Source organism: Haliotis rubra, unplaced genomic scaffold (genome assembly GCF_003918875.1).
Source record: "Haliotis rubra isolate DU_JTF1 unplaced genomic scaffold, ASM391887v1 Scf218, whole genome shotgun sequence".
Taxonomy (NCBI): Eukaryota; Metazoa; Mollusca; class Gastropoda; order Lepetellida; family Haliotidae; genus Haliotis; species Haliotis rubra.
Window position 1 is genome coordinate 375,184 of NW_025766203.1, and position 21,032 is coordinate 396,215.

General features: G+C 39.2%; 1 protein-coding gene across 1 annotated transcript; it reads left to right on the top strand.

Annotated features, from left to right (window-relative positions):
• Positions 1-1,460: 1,460 nt before the first annotated feature.
• LOC124277074 (ion channel TACAN-like) lies at positions 1,461-16,392 on the top strand. The gene is given in 13 exon segments (XM_046712723.1): positions 1,461-1,591; positions 4,031-4,149; positions 5,007-5,091; positions 5,093-5,124; positions 6,126-6,185; positions 6,713-6,808; positions 7,933-8,022; positions 8,751-8,816; positions 9,162-9,223; positions 9,705-9,797; positions 10,738-10,802; positions 11,915-11,983; positions 15,990-16,392. Coding segments are annotated over 13 exon segments (1,062 nt in total). The 5' UTR covers positions 1,461-1,519; the 3' UTR covers positions 16,143-16,392.
• The last annotated feature ends 4,640 nt before the right edge of the window (positions 16,393-21,032 follow it).

The window sequence follows — 21,032 nt, forward strand, 5'->3', positions numbered from 1 at the left end:
TATTGCTAAAACTAACCTCACTCACACTTTACACTCAAAGGGGCGGTGGGGTAGTCTAGTGGTTTAAGCGTTCGCTCGTCACGCCGAAGATCCGGGTTCGATTCTCCACATGGGCACAATGTGTGAAGCCCATTTCTGGTGTCCCCCGCCGTGATATTGCTGGAATATTTCTTTGATGGGCATTTTAGAAGTTGAGTTGATGAAGAATAATGACAATTATTATGGATATACAACTTCTTTTATTCTGTGGAGGCGACGTTTCGACATAGATTCTAATGACACAACGACATTAGAATCTATGTCGAAAAACGTCGCCTCCACAGAATAAAAGAAGTTGTATATCCAAAATAATTGTCATTACACTCACACTTCGTTGGAATATTGCCAAAAGCGCGGCGTCACGCCGAAACCCAACTCACTAAAACTCAACTCAAACTCACACCCACACTTCTGGAATATTGACACGGCAACCAAACAGTTTTCTACACCAATAGCATTTCTAATATGCAGTTACCCAGTGGACGGCACACCATATACTGCCTGGGTTCGCATGTGTCGACAATGTTTTTAAAACATTATGATAAGGTTCACACAAAAAAATGTGTTGTCATATCATGTCCGCAACGTGATATGAAAACGTCATGACATGTGAAATATTTTTCGCCATGTTACAGCATGATATGTTTTTCAGTTACATTTTGAAAGTACTACAACAATAGTTTCAGTAGTTCTGAGACATTTACACTTTATTTCTATGATTTGGCACTTGTTTCCAGAATGTTTGGAAAACATGGTGACAATGTTAAATTAGAAACGTTCTTGCAAAACATTTTTGTAACTTTTTAAAAACAAAATTACACGTTATGAAATAGTTTCACCTGTGTGTTCATGAATAAAATTTCAAAACATTTCAACAGTTGGAAACATTTTTAAAACGCTACTAAAACTTTTAGACGATTTTCAAGCACTATTATGAAATCTTATGAACATTTTTTGAAAATGTATCAATTTCTTTGAAACATTTGAGGACCTAAAATTTCTACAGACATTAACAGCTGCATATTCCAAAGCAAAGTGTTTTAACCTTTATCAAACTATGCGTGCTAAGAAACATTCACACGAAGTACGTGTATTAATTCCACAAGTCACATTCCATTATTCAAGTGTGTCGCGTTAATGCTGCATTAAGAGAGCTCCGCGCAAAATCTATCGCTGTGAGGAGCCTTTCTCGTCACCTACTTGATAATGTTTGTGTAACAACTTATATCCTTCTTACCAATAATACGTGACAAACTAGCTACAATTGTGTTCTAAACCTTCTGTACCATATAAAGTATACTACATTCTTTATAGAATAATTTTTATTCTGTGAATGGTATGGTTATATTTGAATTGTCTCAGCTACAAAGAGGTTTTGTTCCCTGATTCTGTATACAGTTGTGAGCAAAATGTGAGGTGGATAAACCTAAGTGCACATTGACGTTTGAGATCAAGTGTTTATTATTCACAGAGAAGTAAGATGTCGAACGCGGCGTTGATGAGCTGCCTCGAAGATTGGAATGACCTCGAGAAAGAATATGAACAGTTAGAGGTATACTGTCGCAGTGATATCTTTCTCATATTAGCTGAAGTTCGAGGCTGGAGAACGTCGTTTAGAACGTACACTTGGCATTCTTGGATTTTGGACATTGTGCATGCTTGAGGAATAACACTTTCTCAGAATATTTATGTATTGGCCATGCACGTTCACAGTGGTTAGATGCCTCACTAAGCAACAGATACACGTAAGAGCACCAGTTATTTACTCACAGTTTGTTTCTAAGTATAAAACTAGAACCGGTGAAATTCTGTCCCCAATATGAATATGGACTTAGGACCCTTCCAGCCGAGCCTATCCTCTTGCCCAACAAATATTTTGACGAACTTTGTGACGATCTGTTGGGTCAGGGATTTTGCCGGATACAGATGGCATTAGGACACTTGCATGTGTGAAACCAACTTTTTGATTGGACATGTAGCATAACCAAGTTTGAATATTCAATATTCTAACTGCTCGTGGACAACACCATGTTTTACCACATTAAGCCAGTATAGCAATAAGTAGCAAATATTACATGGGAATTAAACCATTGATCTTCTGCGAGCAGACCTCTATTCACTAGACCACAGAGACAATCTGAATTTATCTGAAGCACTAAAAGGGCAGACACAAGACACAAAAATAGGGACTCTGAATCATGTCATAGTTATTCCCCTTTTCTCAAATCTGGTCATCTCCCTGCTTTATGTGAATGATCAGACTTATCCATAACCTGTTTTGTGATGCCATCAGTTTTTTATAAGACATTTATCTGTACCTTACAAATTTATACTATGGGACTTTCATGATGACAATGTGGGACTGATCTGAAACCATGATTTGATGTACCAATAAGAATATGTCCTAAACAGGAAAACTGACAGTTGAAAACCATGATTGATCACAAAAGCCAGTGGTTAAATAAGTTACATCAATGTTTGCTAATTCAAGGAAAAATGATCATGACAGTTAAGAAATGTAGTTCTTAATTCCTCTGATTGTTACATTCCATTAATTTCTGGTGATGTGAAATATTTTTTTCAGATTTTTTAAACATTTTGTTCAAAGTTACTTCTCAAATTTGTTGAGAATCGTTCGATATTCATTTAACAATTGTCAGTCTCTGATTTATATCAGTAGCCTTTCCTAATATTATCGTTGCACCAATACAATTGATGTACCTGTATTTTCAAAAGTATGTCTAGTGTTATTGATGAATAATCGATTGTAATCATAAAACCCACCACAAACTCATGTCGGAAATAAGATAACAATCATAGCAATTTGCAAATGAAACAGGCACTGACAAATACAACCATCCAGATGATCGAGGATACTTTCTGTGGAGACGAGCACACAAGCGTGTTGATTACATTGCAGTTTTAAAAGTCAGGAAACTGCATCAGTTGTGATTGTCTTGATTTAACAAACATAACAATAAGAAACATATTTTCTAAACATATGTTATATTTGGGATTACACTTTCTTAGTGAAGTACAGATTCTAGTAGTGAAGTACAGATTCGAAGTACTTTTGTCAAGGTTGAGTCCCAGCCACCGCGGCTTCCAAAATGGAAGTCGGACAACTGGTAGTCTAGAGTCAGGCACCTAATCCCTCTGATAAGTGTTAAGAGTAATTCCCTAGAAAACATGAAATACACAATACCATTTAGAAAGTGGTCAAATGTAACATATGTTAAATTTGGGATTACACTTTCTTAGTAAAGTACAGATGGAAGCCGCGGTGGCTGAGCGGTCTAGGCGTCTGACTTTGTGTGCTGGCGTTAGGTGCCTGACTCTGAGGGTGTGTGTTCAAATCCGGATGGGACTCAACCCAACAAAAGTACTAGAATCTGTACTTTACTAAGAAAGTGTAATCCCAAATATAACATATGTTACATTTGACCACTTTCTCCATGGCATTGTGTATTTCATACTTTCTAAAGCATAATTGTATGTTTATTATGAATATCAATGAGTCTCCAAGTCCATTGATAATTTCTGACACAAGCGAGATCAATCAATTGACCGATTATTTAATCTATCACTCCAGCACTAAGTATAACAATAGTATTTTAAAACTATTTCAACTAGAGCTGTGACAATATATCGTAGTATCGATAATCGTGATATTTTTTCTGACAATAAATATATCAATACTTTTTTTCGTATCGTGATATGTATCATTGACCTTAAAATTGTGAATTTTCACAAGAAATTGACGGGTATGTCAAAATTTACACTGTTACGTGTTATCAAAATACACTTTTTAAAAGAAAATAACTAAAGATAGCATATCGTGATACACATCGTATCGTTCCAAAATATCGCGATTTGCATCGTACCGTGAAATTTCTGTATCATCACACCTCTAATTTCAACACTGTTTTAGTAGTGTAGATGCCCCAGTGGTCATCCCTGTAAATGACCCGCCATGTATCGTGTGTTGCAGACTGACCACAAGACCTATGTGAGGCAGCTGGAGGAGATGACTGCCACACAGAAGAAATGTCTAGCCAGCATTGCTCATCACAGGTACCGCATGAAGCGCATTCAGGAGTCCATGAAGAGGTGAGGTCACAATGTTCGGTCCATGGTAGGCTGCAATGAACATATCAGCTTATGACCACCTCCGTGGTGTAGTGGTTAGAGCATCCGCCGGAGAGCGGAAGGTCGCGGGTTCGATCCCCGACCGCGTCATACCAAATGACGTTAAAATATGGTACTTGTTGGTCCCTGCCTACCGCTCGGCATTAATGGGTACAACAAGGACTGGTCGGCTCGGTGTCAGTATCGTGTGTTGCAGACTGACGTGTCAGTATAATGTGTCTGAGTAGGGTTTTCATGCTTTACTGCGGCACGGTATCTCAGTGGGCTAGCACAATATAACCAGCTTAAGTCTGGGCTAGTACAAGCAGCCGCACTTACACAAACACACGTCGTCGTATGAGCAAAATATTCTCAAGTACGACGTAAAACCCAATTTCACCTCACCTCACATATCAGCTTATAGGCTAATGTCAGTGCCATTAGGGCTTTAGCAAACTGTCACCAATTACCCACAGCATGACTGGGATATGTTCAGTATTCTGTGAGTGAGTGAGTGAATTGGGTTTTACACAACTTTTTTGCAATATGTATCCAATATGTATCAAACATTGTAGCCATGGGAATCAAACCCAGGCCTTTGATGTGACAAGCGAACACTTTAACCACTGATCTACCCTGCCGTATTCTGTGTAATGATAATGTGTAAGTAATGTGAAAGAAATTATTGCAATTTTCTTGCAAATGTCAGTTTTGTCAGATACATTTAGTTGATTCCCTTGAAAAAAAATTCTTATTAAATCTTATATCATAAAAGATGTGTATTGGTACAGCACTGTAATATCATATTTAACTGTTAGGATGGTTACATTTCTTCCTAGAGCTGGGAAAGACTTGTCAGCAGAGGAAATGGAGTCCATGCAGAAGGTCCAAGCATCGGTGCTAGAGAGGAAGAATACCTTCCGGGGAGATGGAGGAAGTACTTCCCCACAAAAACGGGTAAACCGTCAGCAGTACACATTACTGTATGCAGCAGATAATCAAAAGTGCCACAGCTAGTTGTTACTTTTCTTACAGGAGATGTAGGGTTAAGATTGGTCCCCAGCAAACTTTGATTGCGTCAGAGGCTTTTAAATAGAATGGAAGTCAGCCCCAGTTAGTTATTAGATGTTATTTAATGAGTATCAACCTTGTTAACTCAGGAGTTCCAGGTTAAAATCGGTCTTCAGCAATCAGGTGGTCAGGTTTGTTGACCAAATTGATGCATGTCATCTTACTCCAGCTGTACAGATTGATGGTCATGATGTCAATCACTGGTCCAGACACTGTTATGTTCAGGTTATTGTGAGTCATGCACCAAAAAGATGCCACATAACACCCGTATTTGATGTCCCTACACTGGCTACCAATAGAAGTCCGGATCAGCTTGAAGATCTTGTGTTTTGCCTACCACTGTTTGAATGGTACAGCACCGAGCTATCAATCAGAACTGATCTCTCCATACCAGCCATTACGACGTCTAAGGTCTGAAAACCAACACCAACTTTCAGTATCAAACTCAAGACTAAAATCCTATGGCAACCGATCGTTTTAAGTAGCAGCACCTCAGTAATGGAACTCCTTACGTCAGAACATTAAAGAATCCCCCACCCTTGAGACATTCAAAACCAGCCTAAAAACCTTTCTCTTCAGAAAGCTCTATTCCCAGGAACTATTTCCTCTCGTGAACTTCTCATCTGTGACTATTGTATCACCTTCAGCATGCACCTTTGTGGATGGAACCCAGCGTAATATATACGAATATATATATAAATTCATTGGCTTTATAAAAAAGGACAAGATCGGGTTTGTTGGCTGGAATTCTCCTCAGGCTGTATATGGGCCTATTCCAGATTATATTATTATTATTATTATTATCATTACTGTCATATAGTGGGAATATTGCTAACATTTGACTCTGCACATTGATATTGATGCTCATCAGTTTTCTTTGATTCCAGGTTGTATTTGAGCATCATCCTCGGTCAGGTGAATGTGTCACTGCTCAACAAGAATGACAAGTAAGAAACAGGATTTCATATAGAATTTTACCAGTTTTGAAACAGTTCGTGATAGAAAGATGAGGTACTTTTGCACTGTGAGTAACATGGATAAACAGTATTGTATTGTAATGCACAACTCATGATATGATAAATCTATTATATTATATATCAACTCCTTATCGCAATACATACATTGCAGTTTTATGGATGTAAAACCCCCACCCTTCCCCCGAAAGAATTTTCACTGAGAGGCATTTCCCACCGTAACCTTTCGAGTTCATGGTTTATGTGCACAGCCCCTTCTCCAAAGTCCAGGATCCGTCCCTGGATAGCATGGCATTCATAGTGCCTTCTTTTATGTTTCCACATTTACCGTGTTTTCGTTACAGATATATATTTCCTAAATCTCCTCCTTATTGTCCAAAAGAGTACTGAATAACCAAAATGGAAAACTACGTGTACACACCTGTTGCTACAAGTTTACTCTTTCAGTTGTCATTGGCTTGGTTTTCTTCTTGTCTAATATTAATCCTCTTGTGCTACAGATACGAATACAAGCATGAATATGAGAGGTTCAAACTCACCGTCAGCTACGTGATAATGATCCTCGCACTGGTCATGACGTTTGTCACAGAATACAGGTATAGTGTTATGTTCAGTTACCTCCCTTGATTGTAGTGTTATATTGAATTACCTCCCTTGATTGTAGATTATGTGTTCAGTTACCTCCCTTGTTTGTAGTGTTGTGTTGAATTACCTCCCTTGATTGTAGTGTTGTGTTGAATTACCTCCCTTGATTGCCCTTGCACATTCAAAGCCTCTAAGCCTAAAGCTTATGTTTACCACAAAAATGATGTTACAGCCTATGCAAAAAGCTTTCGGTTTACTTGAGCTTAGCATAATTATTTTCACATTAGAATTTGTTCATTTGGAGTATTATTTCTAAGCTTTCTAGTCCAAACAGAATTTTACTAGACACAGACTTCTGACTAGTGGCTGAAGTCACAGACGGCAAATAAGCTTGCTTTTTAGAAATCTAAGCACAGATTTGGAAATAATACCCTGAAGCTTGCATAGTTTAGGTTAGGCTGTAATTTTACCTGAGAGATAAACTTTAACTTGAAGTGGCTAAAGTGACCTTTTGGGCGATTAATGAAGTAAGAGTAGATATATCAGAGTGATGTGCTATTGCTGCTGGTGGATGGTAGCACAACACCCTTTGTTAAATTGCATCTACATTGTGGTTTAACTTTCTGTTATCTGGTCTAACCCATGCTTGTTGTAAGAGGCGACTGTCATCGGTTCCCAATTGCACAGATCCATGCTGATGCTGTTGATCACTGGATTGTCTGGTCCAGACTCGATAACTTACAGACCACCTCCACATAGTTGGAATATTGCTGAGTGCGGCGAAAAACTAAACTCACTCACTCACTCACTGTTATCCGGTCCTTGTGGATAGTTGACTGACAGTTTATGGGATTAATGGACAAAGAGTAGATGTATCTGAGTGACGAGTTGTAGCTGCTGGTGTTTAGTACAGCAACATCTACGTTGTGACTAAACTTGCTGTTGTATGGTCATTGTCAACAGTTGAGTGACAATTTTGGGGATTAATAGGGAAGGAGTAGCTGTATCTGAGTGATGTTTTGATGCTGGTTTCGGATAATACATCAACATTTTGGCTAAGGTGGTGTTCGTTCGGTCTTTGTAGACGTCTTAACTGACATTTTGTCACATGTCTGAGGTGTTGTTGCTGCTGCAGGTGGATAGACGCAGTCCTCAACTTCCTGTTGGTGTGGTACTACTGTACGTTGACCATCAGGGAGAGCATCCTGGTTGTCAACGGATCAAGGTAGGTTGTGAAGTCTGTCATTCATCTTCCTATTTAAAGGGCATGACCTGGGCATGACCTAGCCTCTGCTGTTCCCTCTACAGAAACGTCCGCATTGGTTGTGTTGTCATTGAAGTTCTGTCCTTATAGATGTCAGTACAGTACACTAGCTAGCGGGTGTCATCATGGTGGTAGTTGTCAAATAGTCCTGTTACGATTCACTCGCATATTCGGTGAACCGAACCGTATCCCTTCATGAATTCCATTCATTATTCACGGTCACAACAATCGAATCTACGAATACTTTTAAGAGAGTGTTTTTACTTGGACCTAGTCTGTAGTTTATCTATTTGAGATCCGCAAAATGTAATATATCAAAGCCATTTGGAGTATTTCTGTTGTAACTAGTGTTATTTTGCCAAAGCCCTTTACGGCATTAGGCTATAAAATATTGCTATATTTGCTTTATAGAAAATATCATTTCAGTGTTTCAACTTAAGCAATTACATTGCATGCTCGTTATTTGAATTTCATGATATGAACTATAAAGCATTCATGAATAGAATATTTGTACTCATTACTATATATTCGCCACAAATTGTTGCTATTCCAAGGTTGCAGTTTAATTTTGTCAATGTGCCTTTGTTTGAAATTTGGATGTTATTGAAATGATGAAATCATTATGTTCTATTTTTGAATAAGTGGTAAATGTTAATCCTTGATCCTGATTCATGTTCCTGTTGTTTTAGAATAAAAGGCTGGTGGCTCACTCATCATTTTGTGTCAACTGTCTGTGCAGGAATAAGTTTAATTTGGTAAGAATTTGACAACCTTTGTTATATACTACAACCTCAAAATCCTTTGTAGTGTGCTGCTTCATCACTATACTACACTTACTGTGTTTACAAACAACAATTGGGACGGTGTTGTAGCCTAGTGGTTAAAGCGTTCATTTCCCCACAAGACCCGGGTTTGATTCCCCACATGGGTACAATGTGTGAAGCCCATTACTGGTTTCACCCACCGTGATATTGCTGGAATATTGCTGAAAGCGGCGTAAAAACTCACTCACAATAAAATCACTTTTCTGCCTTTTTCTCAGAAAATAAGGTTCTGCGATTAATCTGCCACTTATGTAATCCCATCAATATTTGTTACAGGCCGACAGGATGGACATATCAACAGTTTAGACGACAGTATATATTTTTCACCTTGTATATAAGTAAGTTTATTTATTATCTGTTTTGATTTTTCAAAATTGACAAATTGTTCACGTGGTTGTCATCGTAGCGCTTACTATTTCCACAAAGATCCGGGTTAGAATTGGTCTTCAGCAACCCATGATTGTCGTAAGAGGTGACTAACGGGATTGGGTGGTCAGACTCGCTAACTTGGTTGACACATGTCATCGTACCCTGAAGACATGGAGACGTGAATATAATTTCAAATGCAAAGGGGTGGTAGGTTAACCTAATGGTTAAAGCGATCGCCCATCCCTCTGAAGAGCCGGTTTTGATTCCCCATATGGGTACAATGTTTGAAGCCAATTTCTAGTGTTCCCCGCCATGATATTGCTGGAATATTGCTAAAAGCGGCGTAAAACTAAACTCACCCACTTAATTGCATTGACCTATAGTAAAAACGTAACACATGAGCGTTATCTGCCTGACCTGTGTGTAACTGACTGCTGGCTTTCTCCCCAGGTTTTGTATATGTGATGCAGTATTACTACCAGAGTGGGAGTTTGTACCGTATGCGTTCACTGGGACAGAGGCACGACATGGACATCACTGTCGGTGAGTACACACGACACAGGGAACTGCAACATCATCAACTACTTTCTCTACGGCTGGTCAATCATACAGACCCTGAAACAAATATATTCAAGAGAGCCCATGCAAGTCTAGATTACTTCATTACTGTAGTTTCAGCTTCTGAAAATTGCTGAGGCCTCTGACACACTGAAGACCCTTGTTCGATTTCCCACATGGGTACAATGTGTGAAGCTCATTTCTGGTGTCCTCTGCTATGATGCTGCTGGAATAATGCTAAAGGCTGCAAAAAAACCAAAACCTCACTCACTCACTTATGACCGTACCCTAACATAAGGAACACCCAGGCGGTCCAGTGGATCAAATCTACTGGGAGAGTAGAAGGTCGGTGGTTCAAACCACTGACCGAGTCATATCAAAAGACTCAAAATGTCTGTACTTTATGGTCGACCTGCCTGATGCTCAGCATTAAAATGATAAAAGAGTCTTTGCTTATGAGTGGGATGTCTATGTTATGGTGTCTTCCTGGGCTAGCGACCCGTGAATATCTGGGGTAGAATAGGTCTCCAGCAACCCATGCTTGCCACAAATGGCGACTATGCTTGTCGTAAGAGGCGACTAACGGAATCGGCTGCTCAGACTCGCTGACTTGGTTGACACATGTCATTGGTTCATTGATGCTCATGCTGTTGATCTCTGGATTGTCTGGTCCAGGCTCGATTATTTACATACCGCCACCATATAGCTGGAATATTGCTGAGTGCGGCGTAAAACTAAACTCACTCACTCACTCCTGGGCTAGCACAATTAAACCTGCAGAAGTCAGAACACAGAACAGCCACACAGACACATGTACATGCACATTGTTATGGTACAGTGATCTTGACTGAGATGTAAAACCCCATTTCAATTCACCTCACGCTGTTTTCCAGAGCTTGATGTAAGCTGTATTTGTGTGTTACAGAGGGTTTCATGTCCTGGATGTGGAAGGGCATGACGTTCCTTCTTCCCTTCCTTTTTGGTGGCTATGTAAGTATTACGAGGAACTAAAGTATCTGTACATGTGTCTACTTTGGTGGTTATGTAAGTATTACAGGGAACTAAAGTATCTGTACATGTGTCTACTTTGGTGGTTATGTAAGTATTACAGGGAACTAAAGTATCTGTACATGTGTCTACTTTGGTGGTTATGTAAGTATTACAGGGAACTAAAGTATCTGTACATGTGTCTACTTTGGTGGCTATGTAAGTATTACAGGGAACTAAAGTATCTGTACATGTGTCTACTTTGGTGGCTATGTAAGTATAACGAGGAACTAAAGTATCTGTACATGTGTCTACTCTGGTGGTTATGGCAAAGGGTCATTAACTAAGCTAGATATAATGTGCAATACTTGTGTCTGCAACATTTATCTGCACAATATCTTTATGTGTTTTTGGTAAGATATCAAGTTAATATGCATGAGAGCCAGTAGGATTTGTGAAGGTCCAACACAAGACCAAGCCCTTCACAGATTCACTTTGACTGCTGGTGCTTTGATTTTGTCATAGTTGATCTACTTTGTCATTGTATTAGTTCATGATTTGCTTCAATGTAGAATTAGCTGTACAGAAAATAGATCAACTTGATTTGTCCGAAATATTCAGCTTGTGGTGTTTTAGCATTAATTTTGGTTAGCTGGGTATCACTGAGTACCAGAATCGTCAGTTAGGACAATATTTTGGTGTTACTTTAATACTGATCATGTCCATCACACCCGCTGTGACATGCATGTTGTGTTCTGTTTCAAATGCATGTTGTGTTCTGTTTGTTTAAAATGTTCCAGCTGTATAGTGCTGTTGTTCTGTTTCAGATCTTCCAGCTGTACAATGCTGTTGTTCTGTTTCAGATCTTCCAGCTGTACAATTCTGTTGTTCTGTTTCAGATCTTCCAGCTGTACAATGCTGTTGTTCTGTTTCAGATCTTCCAGCTGTACAATGCTGTTGTTCTGTTTCAGATCTACCAGCTGTACAATGCTGTTGTTCTGTTTCAGATCTTCCAGCTGTACAATGCTGGTGTTCTGTTTCAGATCTTTCAAATGTACAATGCTGTTGTTCTGTTTCAGATCTTCCAGCTGTACAATGCTGTTGTTCTGTTTCAGATCTTCCAGCTGTACAATTCTGTTGTCTTGTTTATGCTGTCAAGAGATCCTCAGTGCAAGGAGTGGCAGGTACTGACAATTATTGTGCATCCACAGTTCATGATCCATCTTTGTCATCCCTTTAGTCTTTAGTGTTTTGTCCGTCCAAATCCCCCCTTTAGTTCTTTGTCAATCCTATTTAGGGCTTCAACGAGTCCATTTTCTTGGACTCGAGTACTCGAGGGGTGAGACTCGACTCGGACCCGAGTACTCGAAATTCATACCTTTCAAGCAAACAATAGCGTAACTTGCATGACATGTGTTCCGATCACACAAGTGAACACTTACTTCATTCCGACTTCATATCGTTATGTGACTAACATTTCCCACTGGTCAGAATCAGTATTTGGATGTTTACTTGACACTTGTTTTCATCGTACTTCTTGTACTGCCAGAGGCGGTGGGGGTAACCTAATGGTTAAAGCGTCCCGCCGACAGCTGAAGACCGGGTTCGATTCCCCACATGGGTGCAATGTGTGAAGCCCATTTCTGGTGTCCCCCCCGTGATGTTGCTGGAATATTGCTAAAAGCGTAAAACCAAGCTCAGTCACTCACTCTTGTACTGCCTGCAAAACACAGTGATATACGCACAGGCGGCATTTGGTTATTTTTCTCTTTTCTCAATCCAGATCAAGATACGCTCATACATTTGATTTTTTTATCTTTCTCCATGTCTATCAATTGTCAAGATAGTTACCTTATCATTTTAAGAAGTGAAATTTCAAACGATGTATAATATTTACTCTCATCTGCAGAGAATTGTAACAACTAATACCATACAGCCACACCTTATGAGGAGTAAACTATTTAATATAGGTCTTAATAAAAACATTATCAGATGGGTTACAGAATTCAGGGTACATAGAACTCAGTATGTCAGTGTAAATGGCTATCAATCTTCTTTTCTCTCAACCTCTACTGCAAAACCAAATGGCTGTGTTCCTTCATCCGTACTCTTCGTTTTGTATACCAATGACTGTTACTTGTCAATATATGATGTGTTTACTGTGAAATTCGCAGATGACGCCATTGGCGGGGGCAGTGGGGTAGCCTAATGGTTAAAGCGTTGGCTCGTCACGCCGAAGACCCGGGTTCGAATCCCCACATGGGCACAATGTGTGAAGCCCATTTCTGGTGTCCCCCGCCGTGATGTTGCTGGAATATTGCTAAAAGCGGCGTAAAACAAAACTCAGTCAGTCAGTCACTGTTACTGGCATAATTACCGATTCTGAACATTATTATTGTCAAGGCATTGACAAAACCGTAATGACAGTTTTTTATCAAACCTTTATTCAAAGTGTGTTGACCTACAATTTTCTATGTTGGTATGGGGGTCTGTCTCATTGCAACAAAAACAACCTTTTCAAAATTGTTAATACTGCTTGCAAAATTTCTGGGGTGTCTTTCAAGTATATTCCCTTTATCTATGAGAGCCAGATTGTCACAAAGGCAACTAAAATTAGATTTGATAGTTGACAAATTTGATCTCACCATTTTGAACTACTTCCTTCTGGACTCTGCGATTCGATTACCTTCCCTTAAAACAGAGTTCGACAGTCTTTCATACCATCAAGTATTCGTGAATGCAACAAATATTTTGAATCACCATCACATGATTACAACTAGAATTATACAGCCTCTTTACCTATGTGGTTAATTGAATTATATCATGTCAGTTTTATTGTGTAAATAGCATTCGTTTTCTGCATGTAATTATTGTGTATATTTTTGTGAACTGCGTATATATTCATTTTGAGACAGTTGGATGTATAAGAATTTCCTCCGGGATAACAAAGTTATATCTTATCTTAATATTAGATGTTAACGGCCGCTCATGCTTAGCACATGGCAGACAGTCTGTCAACGTCAATAATTCGAGTTATCTCCCCTTTTCGAGTCCTCGAGTCCTTGAAAATGACTCGTCCTCAGTACTTCAGTACCGATGGAAGCCCTAATCCTGTTCACCTCGTGGAAGCTTTGTAATCCTGTTCACCTCCTTTGTGCTTTGTCCATCCTGTACACCTCTTTTGTCCTTTGTCCATACTGTTCACCTCTTTTGTCCTTTGTCCATACTGTTCACCTCTTTAGTCCTTTGTCCCATCATGTTCACCTCTTTAGTCCTTTGTCCCATCCTGTTCACCTCTTTAGTCCTTTGTCCCATCATGTTCACCTCTTTAGTCATTTGTCCATCCTGTTCACCTCTTTTGTCCTTTGTCCCATCCTGTTCACCTGTTTTGTCCTTTGTCCATCCTATTCACCTGTTTTGTCCTTTGTCCATCTCTTTAGTCCTTTGTCCCATCCTGTTCACCTCTTTTGTCCTTTGTCCATCCTATTCACCTCTTTTGTCCTTTGTCCCATCCTATTCACCACTTTAGTCTTATGTCCATCTCTTTAGTCCTTTGTCCATCTCTTTAGTCCTTTGTCCATCCTATTCACCTCTTGAGTCCTTTGTCCATCCTATTCACCTCTTTTGTCCTTTGCTCATCCTGTATACCTGTTTAGTCCTTTGTCCCATCCTATTCACCTCTTTAGTCCTTTGTCCATCCTGTTCACCTCTTTAGCCCTTTGTCCATCCTATTCACCTCTTTAGTCCTTTGTCCATCCTATTCACCTCTTTTGTCCTTTGTCCCATCCTATTCACCTCTTTAGTCCTTTGTCCATTCTATTCACCTCTTTAGTCTATTGTCCATCTTTGTCAGGCTCCACAGTCTTTTGTCCATCCTATTCACCTCCTCGTCATGCCCTTTGTCATTTCTCAATACTCATTACCTCGTTTGTCTGTCTTCACCTCATTCCCTATGTTGACTTTGCCTTTTCTATTAAGTTCCTGGGCCTAGATTTTCGAAGCTCTCCTAGCGCTACGATAGTCGTAAGTGCCATACATTAACATTAACTTACGACTGTCTTAGCGCTAAGTGAGCTTCGGAAATCTAGGCCCAGGTTAGATCTGGTCCACAGCAATCAATGCTTGTTATAAAAGGCAATGTTTTACATCAAAAGTGAGTGAGTTTAGTTTTACGCTACACTCAGCAATATGGCAGTGATCTGTAAATAATCGAGTCAGGACCAGACAATCCAGTGATCAGCAGCATGAGCATCGATCTACGCAGCCGATCCCGTTAGTTGCCTCTAAAGACAAGCATGGGTTATTGAAGACCAATTCTAACCCAAATCTTAACGGGTTTAAATCAAAAGAGCAGACTCAATGCTCATAATATCAGTCACTAGTTGTCACATTCACACTTGAATATTTAAGGCCAGCATCATATGACTGGCACACTACTGATTATGACGTTAGACAATTGTTGACCTTTCACCAGTCTAATTATTGCTTACCTGCTAACGTGGCAGTGGGAATGTGTTTTCAAAACAAAAACAAAACATGCAGAAAAGGTTAACACTGTGCAATTGATTCTGTCAAAAGCTTCACTGGTATAAACATTTGAGCAGAAAAGACTTTATATGGCAACAAGAAGTACTGCCATACAGTGTCGGCCATCAACTACACATTCCAGAATGTTTTAATGCTCAAACTTCAAATTTTTAATCTAGAACCTTGTCAAAATTTGCCTTAAGTGAGTGAGTGAGTTTACTTTTACGCTGCACTCAGCAATATTCCAGCTATGTGGCGACAGCCTGAAATAATTGAGTCTGGACTAGATAATCCAGTGATCAACAACATCGATCTACGCATTTGGTATAGGATGACATGCTGGTCAGCAAGCCTGACCACCCCATCCCATAAGTCGCCTCTTACGACAAGAATGGGTTACTGAAAATCACTTCTAACCTGGATCTTCATGGGTCTGTTCCTTAAGTGTACCATAGAACAAAAGTCACCAGCTGGAAAGTACTGCTGTATAGTTACAGAAATCAGCCTTCTGATTGGCCATTGTTGACTTCTTGACAGTCACTAGGTGTGTGCAAGGTGATATGTAATGAGTGGGATGTCGTCGCAACGTTGTTTAGCAAGCAAATGGAGATTGGGATAGAAGGAGATTTGATGTTTTTGCACTGCACTGTGTTTCTACTTCAGGTGATAGTCCTGTCATGCATCCACTTCTTCCTGTTTGCCGGCAACACAGTCACAACACTGATGGTCATGCGGCAGAAAGTGAAGAAAGATGGGTTGAATCTCACATTCTTACAGAACAAGTACCGCTTCACATCTCACCTAAAGAGCAACTGAACATCCCAGACAAGGAATCAGTGAACTGATTGTTTCCAATATATTCTGATTGTATGTGTGTCTCAGTTTCTGTGACTGAAACTGATTATAGGTTTCTTGAGGCCATATTGAAGTGACGAAGAGCCCAGAAGTCTGTATGATGGGTTGTCATTGAATGGTGGATTATTTCTCATACGGTATTATAGACCATGTTATAGAATATATATCCTTGTCGTTGTGATTGGATACATGTGCTTACCAGTGTCGTGGGATATATATGTCTATCAGAGGCCCAGATAAGCTGCGTATCCGGGTAAAATATGCATAGAAATTTTCCAATTACGCATTGAAAAATAATTGTTGCGTACCAATTACGCATTTAAAATGTTAGATACACAAAAAGTTTAAAACAAATGCGTACGGAATATATATTTATAAAATCGCTTGCGTAATGAAAAAGACATCGATTGCTATCAAGTTGTACTGTTAGTATAGGACAAGTGTTGTACTGTCAGTATAGGATGAGTGATTTTTTTATGAAATCATTTCCATTATATTTAAGTTGGTTTTGATTAAGTATGACATAAGGCAGGACATACCTGCTTAGTAAACTTACTCAATGACATAATACTTAGGTGAGTAAAATGACTGAAATACGCACATATTTGAAAGCAGTGGGTAACGGAAAATGAAATACCCACTCAACATTCATAATACCCACTCCAAAACAATACAGTGGGTACAGTACCCACATGAGCTAAATCTTATCTGGAGCTCTGTCTATAACACTGGTACGGGATATATGTCCTTACAACTGTTAAAGGATATATGTCCTTACCTGTGTTGTATTATATATGTCCTAACTAGTATCATAGGTTATTATGTCCTTGCAACTGATAGAGGATTACATCCTTGCCAGTGTTGTAGGGTAATATCAGCCCAAGTAAACCTGGGCTCATTATTATTCGTTACACTGCTATACTGAGTCTAACAAACCGTAGTAGATAGGTCGCATCAGCTAACCTTTGAGCAACCTATGACCGTCCAATCAAACACGAGACGGCCAAATGGATTTAACCAATCAGACAGCGGGACTTACAAAATAGTTTTTGGATTTTCTCTTCCTTGTCGCTAACACTGATCTCCCAACAAACAAAAATCTGCATAAAACACAGATATTTGACCTGCAGTGTATATATACGCTTAGGGGTTTCTAATGACAAATTGACATGGTTACAATTAGCTTATATGTCCGCAAGATGACATCCTGGAATATTGACAAATATGCTATATACAGCGATTGTTTACTCGCTGTTGTGAATAATGTGTCCTCCATGTGTAACACTTGGAAGTGATCGCTTCGGAAAATAGCATTCAGAATCATTCAAGTTTTTGAGGTAAAGGTTCAAAAGGTATGTGCGAATGTTAACTTTCGCGATTTGGTAAGCTGTGTTCTGATTGGTCAATTCAAAAGGATAGCTAACATGACCTTCTACTAGGGTTTGTTAGACTCAGTATAGCAGTGTAAGGATTAATAGTGAGCCTAAGTTTACTTAGACTGAGGATAATATATCCTTAACAAAATATTTGGATGTCCTGTTATAGATACACTATCCATACCAGTGTTACCAGACACACTATCCATACTAGTTGTATTGGACAGAAGTGTTACCAGACACACTATCCATACTAGTTGTATTGGACAGAAGTGTTACCGAACATACTATCCATACCAGTTGTATTGGACAGAAGTGTTACCAGACACACTACCCTTACCAGTTGTATTGGACAGAAGTGTTACCAGACACACTATCCATACTAGTTGTATTGGACAGAAGTGTTACCGAACACACTATCCATTCCAGTTGTATTGGACAGAAGTGTTACAAGACACACTGTCCATTCCAGTTTTATTGCAGGGGTGGAAATAACTTTAAAATTGCTAATGTACTCCGGTACAGTGGCACATGTAAAATCACTTGCACTGATAATTTTTCAACTATACTGGCCGATTTCCTTGTTGATTTTTTAAATAAACAACATAATTAACATTGGAAAGTCAACTGGACACGGGTACAGCGTGACATCCAAATTTGCTTGCCCGACAGAAACAAACACTGGACTGGGGCATCGGGCAATGGGTTATTTCCACCCCTGTATTGGATACACTGTTTATACCAATGTTACTGGCTATACTACTGTTACTGGCTATACTAATGTTACTGGCTTCAAGGGATACTCAGTAATCATATATTCGTAAGTAGAGGTGCGCATGCAAACAGCATGGATACGAAAAAGATTACTTGCCATGCAAAGTTAGCCATCAGTCACCACTGCCTCTCTATTATCTATTTTTAAAAGAATTATTCATTTGTGTCCTACTCTTGTCCTGTATTATTTACAGCTTTCTTAGCTGTAACCCCAAATCTATGATATTCCAAAAACATCTGACAGTCAGAAACTTGCTAGTCAAAGTAATTGTACATGATATCACAATTGGCAAATATATTCAAGTGGAACCAGTTTTATGGATTGACAACTTTTTTGTTGCAATAGATGTGATGTCTCGATGTGATGCAAGTGATTACAAGTCTGTTAGCTTCTATATCAGAATGTCACATCTATTGCAATAATGAAGTTGTCAATACATAAAATATGTTCCACTTCGTCATACCAGCTTCTAAATGTCACTTAAGGAAGTGGTAAAAATAGTGTATGATTCCACTGACGAGAGCAGAAACATGTAAGGCAAACCTGTCTGTATGGTCCATCTGTAAATGTCTGTAATTGTTATTGTGAATATGTTGCGGGACCTGTGTTGGGTATGGTCGATGCTTAAGGCATTAAAGAAATGGGCATTTTTTCAGGATTGTTTAGAGCATTTGTTGCCATGGTAACAGTGTACAAATCACATGCAATATTCCTATTTGTTCTGTTGACATTTTGTAAACATACATTTTGATTTTTGTTGCTTGATTGTTGTTAGAAGACTACAGGGTAATTGCCATTCAACTGATGTGAGAAGATTGCATGTAACATAGACACAGGCATTGCATTACACACTGTTCAGTTTCACTGCCGATCGTATGATGGGCATTAGAACGTCAAGACTAGCATATGTGAAGGGAGATTACTCTGAGCGAAGTGTGTAATCATTGCCATATATGGTATGGGGTGTGGAAACTTTAAGATGAGATTCTGACAATGGGGGTGAAATATTGATAAATGTTGATTCATTTTGTTGGTTTGGGATCATATGTGAAAAGAAGATGATATTTTCATGAGCATAAACATTCTTTTCATTGCTTTCCAGGACATCTGTAGTTGCATGATATTTTAAGAGTAACATGCTCACAGTAATGATTGTGCTTTGGCATAGGCGGATCCAGAAGTGGGGTGCCTTTTGTCCTGAAAGTTTCTTAAATGACCATTGAAACTCTTGTGAAAATGAAGTGTGCAGCCACCCATTTCTCACCCCCCCTTTCTCACCTTTCGTAAAAATCCATGATAGATTCCAGACAGATTTGTCTGAAATTCCTTTCCGCTACAATCCAAATTTCTGTTTCCATCTAAGTGAGAAAGTAATTTTCGAGACAAATAATTGAAATTATGTTGTGAAATAAAACTGAATCACATTTCCTGACTACCATTGAAACTGATAACTCTTTGGTTTATGAGTGTGGAAAGAGTTGTGTGAATTTTATCTTGCAGTCTTGAAACTTTATCAATCTCCACAAAAAGTATTAAAATATAACAGTTGGAGCCCAGATTGTGATGATAGCCAATCTGTAAACAGAATGTTTTGTCTGGGTGGTAGGATAGCCCAGTGGTTAAAGCGTTTGCTCATCGTGCTAAAGTCCCTGGTTCAATTCGCCACATACAATGTGTGAAGCCCTTTTCTGCTGTCCCCACCTTGATATTGCTGGAATATTGCTAAAAGCCACATAAAACTGAACTCACTCACTTAAATCCAGGGTTTGTTGGTTGATGTTCAAGTGCTCCAAGATGATCGACACGTTACTTTTACCAATATCAAAGGTTTACAACAATGCTCTGTGGCATTTATGTATCCAATGATCTACAAGTACCGTGGACTTCAGTGTCTGACTCGGTCATTTCAGCGAAGGCAAGTAAATGTGTCATGGTATCATCAGGTGTGCCGGGTTGTGGTTATGAATAGCTTTATTTTTTCACTTGGTATTTTCGTACTTGTAGTACAATTATTAGCCAGTTCCTATGTACATATGGGCATACCTCAGCTGTTGATGGACTGGTCAGGTATTATAAAGAGTGAGTAGTGTCCTTGTATTGAAATGATAGACCCTCTATGGATGCCACATACATATTGTGACGATATTCTTATGACTGATTCTCCTGGGGTACTTGTGATAGTTATCAAAAGCGTCATTATTTACACTATATGGTATATACAATCATCATACCTTTGAGTGCTTTGTCTTCCCTCCTTGACGCCCTGTGATGTATTGGAAAGATTGTTCATTGGGTTGTCTCCCCTCCTTGACACCATGGGATGTATTGGGAATGGTGTTCGTTGGGTTATCTCACCTCTTTGACACCATGGGATGTATTGGAAATATTGTTCATTGGGTTGTCTCCCCTCCTTGTCACCCTGTGATGTATTGGAAATATTGTTCATTGGGTTGTCTCCCCTCCTTGACACCATGGGATGTATTGGAATTATTGTTTATTGGGTTGTCTCCCCTCCTTGACACCCTGTGATGTATTGGAAATATTGTTGATTGGGTTGTCTCCCCTCCTTGACACCATGGGATGTATTGGAAATATTGTTCATTGGGTTGTCTCCCCTCCTTGACACCATGAGATGTATTGGAAATATTGTTCATTGGGTTGTCTCCCCTCCTTGACACCATGGGATGTATTGGAAATATT